General features: G+C 42.9%; 1 protein-coding gene across 1 annotated transcript in view; it reads left to right on the forward strand.

Moving 5' to 3' along the window:
* The first annotated feature begins 275 nt into the window (after nucleotides 1-275).
* Nucleotides 276-14,349, forward strand: part of LOC111973961 (versican core protein-like) — a 63,090-nt gene continuing 49,016 nt past the window's right edge. Inside the window, exons 1-5 of the mRNA XM_070446868.1 lie at nucleotides 276-629; nucleotides 1,940-2,114; nucleotides 2,440-2,567; nucleotides 5,158-5,451; nucleotides 10,211-12,022. Coding sequence (XP_070302969.1) covers nucleotides 323-629; nucleotides 1,940-2,114; nucleotides 2,440-2,567; nucleotides 5,158-5,451; nucleotides 10,211-12,022 — 2,716 coding nt within the window. The 5' untranslated portion in view covers nucleotides 276-322. The remainder of the gene's footprint in view (nucleotides 630-1,939; nucleotides 2,115-2,439; nucleotides 2,568-5,157; nucleotides 5,452-10,210; nucleotides 12,023-14,349) is intronic.

Consider the following 14,349-nt stretch of genomic DNA (forward strand, 5'->3'; position numbering starts at 1 on the left):
AGACTGTATTTAACAGATGTTAAAAGCTAGAGGAAAAGCTTGGGTAGTGTGGTTGAAGGGGACAACCTTGAATCAATGAATTGTTTCTTGTTGTTTTTATTGTTGTTGTCCTTTATCACCCATACTGATACTGCCCCAGAGTTAACATTGTTATGCTCTGAAAAAACATGCCATTGTTCAGTAATCTCTCTATACATTTTCAGCTGCCTTACCTAGTCTTTTTTGTTTTAAATATTTCCCAGCATCCAACACGTTAACTATGATGAGGCCTGTGAGTGGCTCCCTCTCGGGGAAGGTGGTTTTGCCATGCCACTTCTCCAATATGCCCACAGCCAAGCCCTCCATCAACGCCAACGGCACAGTAACCCCCACCAGCACAGACTACCTGCGCATCAAATGGACCAAAATTAATGGGGAAAAGGAATCCACAGTGCTGGTGGCCCAAAATGGCGTCATTAAGATAGGCCCCATCTACAGAAACCGTGTGTCGGTGCCCAGCCACCCAGAGGATGTGGGGGATTCTTCTCTGACCATGGTGAAGCTCCGAGCCAGCGACGCCGGCACCTACCGCTGCGAGGTCATGTATGGTATCGAGGACACGCAGGACATGGTCAACCTCGACGTCAAGGGTTGGTGTCATCTGTTTATTTCTGTATAGTCAGTTTCTCTGCTTCTTCCCTTATGCTGGAGAAAATATCTGCTAAGCACATTGACACTTTTGCAAGTTCATAATGGAAAATGTTTGATAAGCTTATGAAGTTGATGAGCCAACCTTTGAATGTAGTGGTGGAGACGTATTAGTAACAAATCAAAGCAATTTCCCTCAATGTGTCATTCAGTAAATATGAAAGTGGGGAGCACATGTGTCGACTGTAGACTTGGGGTTTCGTCACGTGGGGCTCATCACTTCTGTAGTGGCTATGCCATAGGGAGGAGTTACTCAGCTACGTTATAGGCCTAAGTATTGTGTGCATTTGTGATATTGGTGCCTGTTGATGGTTCCCATCCTTTTTACCTGAATGGTGAGAGACCCTATGCTCTTATAATAAGACATCTTGTTTTATCCTCTTGATTTAGCATAGGAAACAATCATGTGTGCATCATTAATCAGGAAGTACATCTGGTATTAGTGTGACATTCTTTCTCCCAATGTTTTGCATCGAAACAGTTTCTCATTGAAAACAGTGGCATGCAAAGTTAATCTTCTCACCAGGAAAACTAGATATGATCTGATAAAAGACAAACACAGTAAGGTCAGTCACTGATGAGGTGTCAACATACAATGTTGAATCTTGGCATGTTTACAGTCTATGTCCCAAGTGGGATATTATGCAGAACAGTTACAGAGCTATGGCAACTGAGGTGTAAATCTTAATTTTTGTGTAGAAGGATAACTGTGTCCCAATCATTTAATATGACCATATTATCAATCTTTATTTGGGGAGTTACATTATCTGGCAGACATAACTCATATTTGGGACATTGAAAACAGGGATGGGTTGATTTGGGATCGCTTTGGCTTTCACAGAGACATAACCACCCATTTCTCCAACTTGTTGCAGTTATCATTCATTTCTTCAGCGTCAGTCTACTGCCACAAATATGGCAAGTCAGGGTCATGGTGTCGTCTCTAAATCATCCAGTGTTATCTTCATTTGTGGTCATTGCAGAAGGTTCTAGTCATCTTAAGCTAAATCATCACAAGAAACATATTAGACCCTGATTTATTTCACCTGTGTGTGCTATTAGACAGGAGTCATGACCCCCAGTTTTTAACTCTTTGATTTATGAATCCATTATTTACTAGAGCACTTTTCTACACAGGAACTAATTTGTTTTTATGTGTGCTTGTGTGTGTGTGTGTGTGTTGTGTGTCGTGTGGTGTGTGTGTGTGTGTGTGTGTGTGTGTGTGTGTGTGTGTGTGTGTGTGTGTTCCCAGGTGTTGTGTTTCACTACCGGGCAAGCACCAGCAGGTACAACATGAACTACAAGAGTGCTGTCCAGGCCTGCCAAACCATAGGAGCCTCCATCGCCACGCTTGACCAGCTTAAATCAGCCTATGATGACGGCTTTGACCAATGTGACGCAGGCTGGATCGCAGATCTGTCAGTTAGGTGAGATGACCTTCCATGTTCTATTCTGTTTGTGTCAAAAACTAAATAGAAGTAATTGGCTAAATCAGAAAAGGACTGTCTCCCAGGCTACTGGTAACTGGTTGTCACAGGGCCTGAAGTCTAAAACTCTTTGCCATAGCTGTCATTGGTCTGAATTTGCATGTGTACTGACATATACTGAGTTTAAGCCAGTGACAGTACCAGCTCTATTCTGACTCCCTGGCTTTCTCATTTATGACATGATGTACAGGTTAGCTGATGCAATCACCTTTCCCTTTGAGGATCAATTACATGACGTGACCTTATCTTCTGTTTGCATGTGTAGATACCCAATCACCAGACCTAGACCTGGCTGCTATGGCAACCTGCAGAGGAAGGCTGGGGTGAGGACGTATGGAGCCAGGAAGGCCACAGAGACCTATGATGTCTACTGTTATGTGGACAAGCTAGATGGTAAGAGAACAACATGTTGGATGTAGAGTCGGCTAGTGGTACGTCCAATGAAAACCAAGATGAGCACATCCAATGGAACCATACACAGACAAGCTGCTAAACTACACTGATGCTAGTCAGGGGGAGAAATGGGTTTCTACACACCTGGTGATGGAAAGAGTTGGCAATGTACCAATTTAGGTCTTTATTCTGGTATTGTAAGCAAGTAAATGCATGTGGCAAGGCATTTCCTCTCTAAATATTTACTGGATTCTATTTTGTTTGTTGCCTGTTTATAACATACTTGCGGTCTGTAAATAGGAATGAGTGAAGGCTACAGTAACTCTACGTAACTTTGACAAGCAGCAAGGTGCCAAACGTTATACCCCTGACAGGCACAACCATCAAAAGAGACAAACTGCCAGGCTCTCAATGTTGGACCAGATCCTTCCTTCACAAAGGCTCTAAAAACGACACCAAAAACTATGTGGTGATGGGAGCTTTAAATGCTTCTGGCACCATAAAGGGAAAGCCTGAAAGCGGCCAATACACTTTATTATCTGTGTTTATCCTTCACGCTGAGCCTGCTGACAAATTGAATGTGAGTCGCAGCGTGCTCCATCACTTGTCTCTGAGCACTAACGTCACTCCTCCACTCATGCTGGGAAAGTATCACACGTGTCTTCCTTGTGGTATTATCAGGTCAAATCCTCTTGGATCATAAGGAGTATGATAATACCATTAGGGTGTAACATGTAGTAGTGTTGATCTTAATGCACTGTTATGGAGGCTAGCTGAGGAACGCATGTAGTTACTCCAGTATAATGTCAGCCAGGAAGCAGCACCCCACCCCACCTGTACCTCACCATGTTCTGCTCACAGTTCAACCCTCTCATTTACAATATACATATACTGTATGCAATAATGCACAGTACACAAATACAAATTTGTGACGGAATTCAGGAAGGTGAGCTTTAATCAAATGTTCATTCTTTTAATGCATTTTTATAAAAGTTCAGACACAGCTTCAAAATTGTATATCATACACTGCAGTTGGGGGAAACATGATACAAGTTATGCTTCTTTGAAATTTGATAAACTTGTTATCCCACTTTGGAGAGAAGTAGGAGAAAACAGACCTTGAATGATTTTCACACTTCCTAGAGAGCTCTTTTTTGTTTATGCCCATTCAACATTGTTAACGCCCTCTAAATCCTTAGGCCCACCCATCTCTTTAAAAAAACACATTTAAACGCATGAGTCAGCATGGCATTGTCCTCTAGAAAGTAGTCTGTCTATTGTCCCCCCTCTATTATCTCAGCCAATCATGGGTCCTAACTTTCTCCCTATATAGCGTAGTGTTTTCTCCTTGGCTAAACTAGGCTCATAATTTAAATGTTTTATTCATATTTCCGGAACCCATACACRTTTGTAATTCAGGCATATGAAAGTTCACATGTTCAAGAASGCATAAAATATATGTATATATATTTTGTTGTTGCTGTGAAGTAGGAAATAGCATCAAACAGCCCTGATCCTGAATCCAAAATGGTACCTGTATTGTATGTACACTGTCATACTGTACCTTATACATACTTCCTCTGTATGGTATATACACTGTCATACCTTATACTACAATGTTTCTGTATGGTATTACTGTGCATATCAATGCATATTTATGGATTCTGAGACTTTCAGTGAACATWTTTCAATGTTTAGCAAGCCAGAGTATACTTCCCTTGACACTGAGACACATGGCAACAGAACAGAAACAGACAGTTGTGTGTTGTGGTGTTTAATATGTCTCACGCCTGCTTTATTAAAGACAAATTTAACACCAGACACTGCGACTGGGGATGTCCGGAACTTACGGCAGTAAATCTGTAAGGTTTAAAGTATGGGATAATTCAAATGGAAACTACTAAGACAGTGAACGTTACACCCAAATCTTAACTGAAGACATGCAGTTTTTTTTATCCCCACTGTCGTTTGTTTTGAACTAGATTCCACTGCAGGCTGGTTGAAAACATAATAAGTGTTGACATCTTTATTTAGTGAAAAAGAACTTTGGATGATGAGTAATGAAGTTGACTACATTAACTATGGACTGCCACACCCACTGTGCGGGWCCTAATGGCATGAGGGACAGACTGTCTTTGAGAGTGAAAACACATAGTCAGCATTGCTAGCCCACCTCAGGATAATGGAATGAATGCTGTACTGTAGTCCTAAATGAATTAGTGGGAGAAGGTTTAGGCCCAGAGCCCTCCACTGCACTGACACTGGCTTATAGTTATTGGTCTATATCTTCATGACACTGCTACCATGGTCAAATTGGAATGACATATTTGTTATGGATGATACCAGTATTGTGATACTCGTTAGTATCATGGCAGGGAAACAAACATCATTATGTTGTCATACAGAGTCACATGTATTTATTTTCCAAGCTATACCACACAATATTATGCCTGCAGCAGGTTTTTAAAGAACCAAAAAGTTAGTGATAACACTATAGTCAGTGATAGCACACATATAAGTTGTATTACAACATCCTGATGCCCAGTCACTAGAATGTCACAATTTACATGTAATGCCTGTTTGTTTTCAGGTGAGGTGTACTATGCACCTGTGACCCGAAAGATGACGTTTGAGGAGGCGAAGAAGGAGTGTGAGAACAGGAACGCCGTACTGGCGTCGCCGGGTCAGCTCCACTCCGCCTGGAGACAGGGTYTGGACAGATGTGACTACGGCTGGCTCTCCGACGGTAGCGCTCGCCATCCCGTCGCCGTACCCAGAATGCAGTGCGGTGGAGGTCTACTGGGCGTCAGGACCATGTACCGCTACAGGAACCAGACTGGCTTCCCAGAACCCTCCACCCAGCTGGGAGCCTACTGCTTTACAGGTAAACATACATAGGCATCTATGTGGAAAGGGTTCCTTTTGGGTTTTAACAGAGCTCTCTCAGAGCACACGACTCAGACACAGACTGAGGTGAGAGAAGGTTTCATATTTCTGGTCAAGGACAGTGCTGTGATGTCCCCCCTTTAGAGTGCAGCTGCTTCACTCCCACCCACCAATCCTCATCTTGTCTGCACCCTCTCTGACACAAATACTGAAATGTCTACAAAACAGTCCACTCTCAATATGTTGTGTATAACTCACCTTGTATTGAGTGTATGGTTTATTTGCATGTTCATTTTCATGTTTCTTTTGTCATCAAAACAAACGAAACAGATCCCTATGTACAGCGTTGTGCATTTCGTGCTAGAGAGACTGTGTAGCCTGTTACAGTGAATTACTCACCTCATTGTATGTCCTTTTGTGTTCCGCCCTCAGCAACTAAATTGGGATTGGATAACATTAGAATGAAATCATGACTCTAAACTCTTGCTGCCTTTGATCTCGATGCATAGCCCAATCTGATGGGTGTTTTACTTGATACATAGCCCAATCTGATGGGTGTTTTACTCGATGCATAGCCCAATCTGATGGGTGTTTTACTTGATGCATAGCCCAATCTGATGGGTGATTCTTACTTGATGCATAGCCCAATCTGATGGGTGTTTTACTTGATACATAGACCAATCTGAAGGTGTTTTACTTGATACATAGCCCAATCTGATGGGTGTTTTACTCGATGCATAGCCCAATCTGATGGGTGTTTACTCGATACATAGCCCAATCTGATGGGTGTTTTACTCGATGCATAGCCCAATCTGATGGGTGTTTTACTGATACATAGCCCAATCTGATGGGTGTTTTACTTGATGCATAGCCCAATCTGATGGGTGTTTTACTTGATACATAGCCCAATCTGATGGTGTGTTACTATCGATGCATAGCCCAATCTGATGGGTGTTTTACATGATACATAGCCCAATCTGATGGGTGTTTTACATGATGCATAGCCCAATCTGATGGGTGTTTTACATGATGCATAGCCCAATCTGATGGGTGTTTTACTTGATGCATAGCCCAATCTGATGGGTGTTTTACTTGATGCATAGCCCAATCTGATGGGTGTTTTACTTGATGCATAGCCCAATCTGATGGGTGTTTTACTCGATGCATAGCCCAATCTGATGGGTGTTTTACTCGATGCATAGCCCAATCTGATGGGTGTTTTACATGATGCATAGCCCAATCTGATGGGTGTTTTACTTGATGCATTAGACCCAATCTGATGGGTGTTTTACTCGATGCATAGCCCAATCTGATGGGTGTTTTACTCGATGCATAGCCCAATCTGATGGGTGTTTTACTTGATGCATAGTCCAATCTGATACTAATGGACGATTTATTTACAAATAGTGTGTTGGAGGGTCCTACACAGTCATTATCTGTCCGGCTCTAATAGCTGTATTACTTCAAGGCTGGGCACATTTTGTGTTTTCTTTCTCTGTGGCTAGCTTTGAATAACCTCATTGGTGCAGTTGAGCAGAGAAAACAGTCACATACTACCTCATAAAAGATACAAATATAAGATGTTAAAAAAAATTATAATACTTAATATACTTATTTGATCCAAGTTATTTAAACTCTATCTAAACATGACATCTCCAGGTGATGCCAATTGACTTGGCCACCAAAAGAAAGTGCCGATACAGGTCTGTCACCCTTTCTCCTCTCCTTATCTTTCTCTTTTCTCCATCCGTTTCCGCTGTCAGAGTTTGCCCCTTTTCTGTAACACTCACTTGGTAGTTATCAGAGCAGACGTTAGGATAACGGATGGAGCTACTGACCAGACTTCTAAAACCAGTCAGCCTTGGTGACCTCTGACCTGGCCTTTCCATCTTTTTAAACGAGGGTCGGCTAGATAAGCCGACCTCTGACCTAGCCATTCCATCTTTTTAAAGGAGGATCGGCTAGATAAGCCGCCCCCTGCCAGGCCATTGGGCCTCCCTGAGAGACGCTAGAAGTCACAGGGTTAGGAGGTCACATAAAGAGGGCACCCTTACCTCCACATTCCTGTATTCCATTTTAGATCTCCATGTGTTGCCTTTTAGCTCTCCCTTTTTGGTTTTGTTCTCACCTAAGTGCTTTTCAAGTACCCCCTTTTCCATTGACTGGGACACTTCATAATTTCCCCTTCCCCAAACACAAAAACATCAAATAAGACATAATATAAACATTAGTCAGTTAGATGAGTGGCAGAGGAGGAAAATGGAGGGATAATTTGGTCCCTGGACTGAAGAAAACAAAGGACCGTGTAACAGTGACAGCACACAAACATCAGTGCGATAGTGCACTCCCTCTGCTTTCTAACAGACCACGGTCTATTTTTCCTGCTAGGGAAAAAATTGTCTCACACCTTACATCAGAGATAGCTGGTAGAGAAGGAGGGAAAGTACGTAATGCTGAACAGCTGTCATCTGCTTTACACAGCCTGTCGCGCCACTGAGGAGAGGAGTGTGTGTGTGTGTATGTGTGTGTATATATATATATATATGTATGAGGGAGAGAGGGAAAGAAGGAGAGAGGGAGAGGGGGAGAGTGAGTCAGACATAGGGACAGGGAGAGAACGAGCGAGGATGTGCCTTCTGAACAATCAAGCTTTGATCAAGTCACTGAGACCAGACTGGGAGGAATATAGTCTTGATCTCTTAGCAGCTTAACCTTTAATATTCCTTCAGTGCTGCAGCTTATAGGGAGGGATCATAATTATGATTCGGCTATGTAATAGGAATATTGGAGGAGCAGTTCCAGTAACCACATGAAGTCAGGAGCTGGAGCACAGGGAGGAACAACACTAGTAAACCCAGAGGCCGTGCGATGACAGGCACAAAGAGACCAAAAAGCAAGAGCTAATCCACAATAGACATCTAAAAGTTCATGTGCTGTTTAATTCCAGTGGTGGAAAAAGCACCCGATTGTCATACTTGAGTAAAAGTAAARATACCTTAATAGAACATGACTCAAGTAAAAGTGAAAGTCACCCAGTAAAATCATATTTGAGTGAAAGTCTAAAAGTATTTGGTTTAAAATATATCAAAGTAAATGTAATTGCTAAAATATACTTAAGTATCAAAAGTAAAAGTATAAATAATTTCAAATCCTTATATTAAGCAAACCAGATGGCACAATTTTATTTTTTATTTTATTTAGGGATAGCCAGGGACACACTGCAACACTCAGACATAATTTACAAATGAAGCATGTGTTTAGTGAGTCCGCCAGATCAGAGGCAGTAGGGAGATCACCAGGGATGTTCTCCTGATAAGTGAATTAGACCATTTTCATGTCCTGTTAAGCATTCAAAATGTAACGAGTACTTTTGGGTGTCAGGGAAAATGTATGGAGTAAAAAGTACATAATATTCTTTAGGAATGTAATGAAGTAAAAGTAAATAGTAAAGTAAAGTACAAATACCCCAAACAACTACTTAAGTAGCACCATCAAGTCTTTTTACTTAAGTACTTTACACTACTGTTTAATTCACACTTAATGGCTACATGCATGCCRATAGACACTGTAGGGAATGTAAAATTACTGTTCAAAGTTTGTACTTGTCTTAACATTTAAAATGGAAAGCTTTGAAAATGACCTCACCTACATTACAGTATCTGCCTGTGCTAGGGAAATTAGCCTGTGCTAGTGGGGGGAATGGGGGGAAAGAACATTCTGAGTGGATCAACATGATAATACTGGACTTCTAGACACAAATTATGACCATTGTTTGGTCATTTGAACCTTTGTTATGATTACAAACCTCAGTGGTGGGAAACTGCTTCCAATACTGATGCTCTAGGGACTGTCAACTCCATAACATGTAACAAATAATTTCAGAATAATATCATTATTTCTTGGAGAGAAAGTGAGAATTTATGGAGTGACTAGTGATAAACACTACAGCTGTGTCTTTAAGCGTCATGTTTACACAGAGTTCTTTCATGCCCTACACTCAAATGCCATGGCAACACTATGTTATTAAGCCATGCCTGGTATTTACTCAGATTTTGTTGTTTTCTCACAAGAAGAAACGCTTTTGACCAAGTGTTACAAATTATTATAAACTCTGCAAGTATATAGAATGTTGTAARATGAGTCCCAAGTTTGGTAAGGGGAATTATGTTTGAAGGGGATTACTTTGCTTTGTTTCATAAACAATTAGCCAATAATGCTAATCAATCATTCTTTTTTCTGTTATGTTGCTCTCCTTTTATTCCAGAGTTTGCATTATTAGACTTATTGTGGCTGTGGGAGACGATGTCATGATTTGTAGGTCTAGAGGCTGGGTCTTCTGAGGACACTCACTGTAGGGTTTATAGTGAAGTCTATACTGGCGTCGTGCCATACACCAGCGTGTGTGCTGTATTGTAAGTGGGTAGTGCTGTGTGAAATCTGGCGGATTGAGTGAGTTGGCAAGGTACAGCCAAGACAAACGTACCATTCTGGTGCCAGCCAGTGAGCCTCAGACAGGAACTGGGTAGTTTGAAAATAGAATGAAAGATCCCAGATTAAATAGTTAAGTGGTCCAAAAATAAGACAGTGGGATATGAATTTACTGTCTATTAATCACGCTGTTCTTATGTAACAAACTATTTTGTGGCCTGACCATATTTCTATGTGTCGGTCATTGGTTATTTTTGTTTCAGGCACTTCTTTTGGTCTGGGGATTTCATTGACAGTAATAGACTTTATTTCTATTCTTCTGTCCGCAGCTACGAGGGAGCTGAGAAATCAGACAACCTGGGTGGATGTATCTGTGGAGGGTTCTACCACGCCCCCCCCCATGCTGGCCACGTCTCCCATTGGTTCCACAACAGAGCTCTCTTCTCTGGACAGAGGCAGCACTACCCAGACCCTGAGTTCTGAACTTGTCACAGAGACAGGAGAATCAGCTGAGACAGCAGCGACTCCGTCTATGTTCTCAACCAGCATGGCCCCGCCTCGCCMCACCCCGGTAACACATGAAGATGATCTTGAAGAGGTGACCCCGCTATACACAACCGCTGCTACAGAGCCACACACTACCGTTGCCACCATCACCAAGCAGACCATTGACAATGTCATTACAACGCCCTTCCCCGATTCCCACGTCAATGACTTTGAGGAAATCTCAAGCCATGTGGAGTCGTACCCAGGCCGTGGAGACTCGTTCCAAGCTCCACCCACTACAACAGGAAGTCCAACAGCTCCACATCCTGGTGATTCTACCTCCACTGCTCCCCCTCCGGCCACTGCAGCCGTACTGGTGGATGATGCCAAACCTGAAGAGTCTGTAGGTACCACCGTGGCCCAGCCACAGAGCACAGAATCTGGGCAGAGATTGGCTGAAGCCACAGAAGAACCAGAGGATCACTCCATGATTGAAGTCGGCACGGTTCAACCTGACATTCTTCTAGAGGCCTCTCCAAGCACAGAACCCATGTTTGCTCATGGAAACACAGAGCAAACCGTCCTGGAAGGGATCACTCCAGAGATGACCTTAAACCTGAAAGACGCCCAATCAGTTTCGACAACCGAACTAACTGAATCAATCACCACTGAGGAAACTACAGAAGAACCAATCACCTCTGAGCAAACTACAGATGAACCTATTAGTACCGAGGACACTACAGATGATTCCAGTCTACATGTAACTGAAGTGTCCTACACTCTTGAAACCACAGATGATTCCACAATGATGACTGCCTCTACCACTCCAGATGTGTCAGTAAGTGKTGCTACTTCTCAACCAATTGATCATATTGAAGTTGAGGCTAGTGCCCAACCCTCAGCAGTAGAGGTCCTTGAGGGATCCTCTGAAGGAATTGTAGAGAGACTTCCACCAGTTCCTCCAACCCAAGAGGTACATGATGAGCCCTCAACCACCACATCTCCCATCACTCTCCCAATCGTGTGTGATACAGATCCCGGCACCTGCATAGAGACCACCACCACCCCGACTCAACCAGGAACCACACACTCAGCAATACCAATGGATTCATCATTGAAGCCTTTAGATGGCTCAGAAACGGATGCCCTGACCACACACTCATCCCAAGAGTCAACCGTGCAAGCCGTCACTCACCCGGCTGAGACAGAGGGTGTTTCTGAAGCTGAGGCCACCCAGAAACCTCTTCCTCATGATGTAGAGACAACAGCCACCGTGTACAGGGAGGAGGCAAGTCAAACACAGGCCGCAACAACTGAATCCACCACACTACATGCAACCGTGACATCCAAGCAGCCTTCCTCTGTGAGCACAACAGCAGTTGCCATTCTCATCAACATTGAGACGTCAGCTGAGGATGTGACCTCAGGCGTACAGGTCATTGAAGAGTCCACCACTCACATCCCTGAGTTCCCCTGTGAAACCCTGACTGAAGACCCAGACACCCCCACAGACATCGACACAGAATACTTCACATCTGCCCCAATGACCTCCGCCGTGATCAAGCCCACCAGGGCTCCAGCCACCGTGGGCCCAGACGGACTTCCAATCCATGTCATCATTGTCAATGTTGACGAGCAGAAGCAGAACAAGTCAGGTAAGAAGAATACCTCTTGTTCACTGTATTCCATTACGTCCAATGCTATGGTCATATGATATAGGCAAACAGAGGTAAACGTTGATCTGTAACAATTCAACGTTTGGTGACCTATATAAAGTATGACATATAAACTTCCAGTAGCTCTCCAGATTATGTTTATTTTCATGACAGTGATAAYCTGGATGTCTGCAATTAAGTTGATTGCAGTGGTTAAGGTTTGCTGTGCATCACCTGGAAAGATCAGGACCTCCCTATAATAGGATTAGGCCTACTACACAGTCATGTGGTGCACATGTGCTTAGTAGTCTTTCAGGTCTGTCCCTACCCGGGATCCTTTATGTCTGCTCTAGTAGGAGGTCAGATGTGTTMGGCTACTGTTACTAGGGTGGGTCTTCAACATGATCACTCTCCTCTTGTCAACTTGCATTTTAAAACATAAGCACAGTACATGTTTTGGTTTAACTGTGAATAACAGCTCTTTTCCTTTTCAATATGTTTAGGCATAGGCCTATATGACAGAGAGTCTGTATCGCAGGCATGTGTTAACACTTATTGTCTACTGTGCTGCTGCTCTCTGCCAATGAACATGAATGTACAGTAGAGGGGGTTTTGGCAAGAGACAGTAAGACCATGTGCTGTCCAGGGTGCTGAAAGGGGGGTGGGGGGGTTGACTCTCCGCCAAGGAGAATTAATGTGTTCAGTGCAGTAGGGAGAGGGAGAGTGGAGAGGGAGAGAGAGAGAGAGAGAGAGAGAAGAGAGAGAGAGAGAGAGAGGAGAGAGGAGGAGAGAAGAGAGAGAGAGAGAGAGAGAGACGAGAGAGAGGAAGAGAGAGAGAGAAGAGAGAGAGAGACCACAAATTTCCATCTAGACACCGTTGTCCTAGAGCACACAAAAAACGATACATACCTGTCGCTAAACATCAGCACCACAGGTAACTTCTCACAAAAGCTGTGAACGATCTGAGAGACAAGGCAAGAAGGGCCTTCTATGCCATCAAAAGGAACATAAATTTCAAATATCCAAATTAGGATCTGCCTTAAAAATACTTGAATCAGCTCATAGAGCCCCATATGCCCTTTATTGGTTGGTGAGGTCTGGGGTCCGCTCACCAACCAAGATTTCACAAAATGGGACAAACACCAAATTGAGACTCTGCATGCAGAATTCTGCAAAAATATCCTCTGTGTACACGAAGAACACGAATAAATGCCATGCAGAGCAGAATTAGGGCCGATAACCCCACTAATTATCAAAATCCAGAAAAGAGCCGTTAAAATTCTACAACCACCTAAAAGGAAGCGATTCCCCAAACTTCCATAACAAAGCCACACCTACAGAGAGATGAACCTGGAGAAGAGTCCCCTAAGCAAGCTGGTCTAGGGCTCTGTTCACAACACGAAAACACACCCCACAGAGCCCAGGACAACAGCAAATTAGACCCAACCAAAATCATGAGAAAACAAAAAGATAATTACTTGAACAAACATTGGAAAGAATTAAAAACAAAAAAACAGAGCAAACTAGAATGCTATTTGGGCCCTAAACAGAAGAGTACACAGTGCAGAATACTGACCACTGCTGACTGACCCAAACTTAAAGGAAAAGGCTTTGACTATGTACAGGCTCAGTGAGCATACCTTGCTAATTGAGAAAAGGCCGCCGTAGGCATGACCATGGCTCTCAAGAGAGACAGGGCTATGTGCAACTGCCCACAAAATGAGGTGGAAACTGAGCTGCACTTCCTATCCATCCTGCCCCAATGTTATGACCATATTAGAAGAGCATATTTCCCTCAGATACACAGATCCACAAAGAATTTGAAAACAAATCCAATTTGATAAACTCCAATATATCTACTGGGAGAAATTCCCACAGTGTGCCATCACCGCAAGCAAGATTTGTGACCTGTTGCACAAGAAAAAGGGCAACCAGTGAAGAACAAACACCATTGTAAATACAACCCATATTTATGCTTATTTATTTTTAACTTGTGTGCCTTTAACCATTTGTACATTGTTACAACAATGTATATATATAATATAACATTTGTAATGTTTCTTTATTGTTTTGAAACTTCTGTATGTGTAATGTTTACTGTTAATTTGTATTGTTTATTTCACTTTGTATAATATCTCCTCACTTGCTTTGCAATGTTAACACATGTTCCCATGCCAATAAAGCCCCTTGAGTTTGAATTGAATGAATTGAATTGAATGAGAGAGAGAGAGAGAGAGAGAGAGAGAGAGAGAGAAGAGAGAGAGAGAGAGAGCGAGAGAGAGAGAGAGAGAGAGAGAAGAGAAGAAAGGAAAGAGAAGAAGGAGGAG

The sequence above is a fragment of the Salvelinus sp. IW2-2015 genome, linkage group LG15 (genome assembly GCF_002910315.2).
Source record: "Salvelinus sp. IW2-2015 linkage group LG15, ASM291031v2, whole genome shotgun sequence".
Classification (NCBI taxonomy): Eukaryota; Metazoa; Chordata; class Actinopteri; order Salmoniformes; family Salmonidae; genus Salvelinus; species Salvelinus sp. IW2-2015.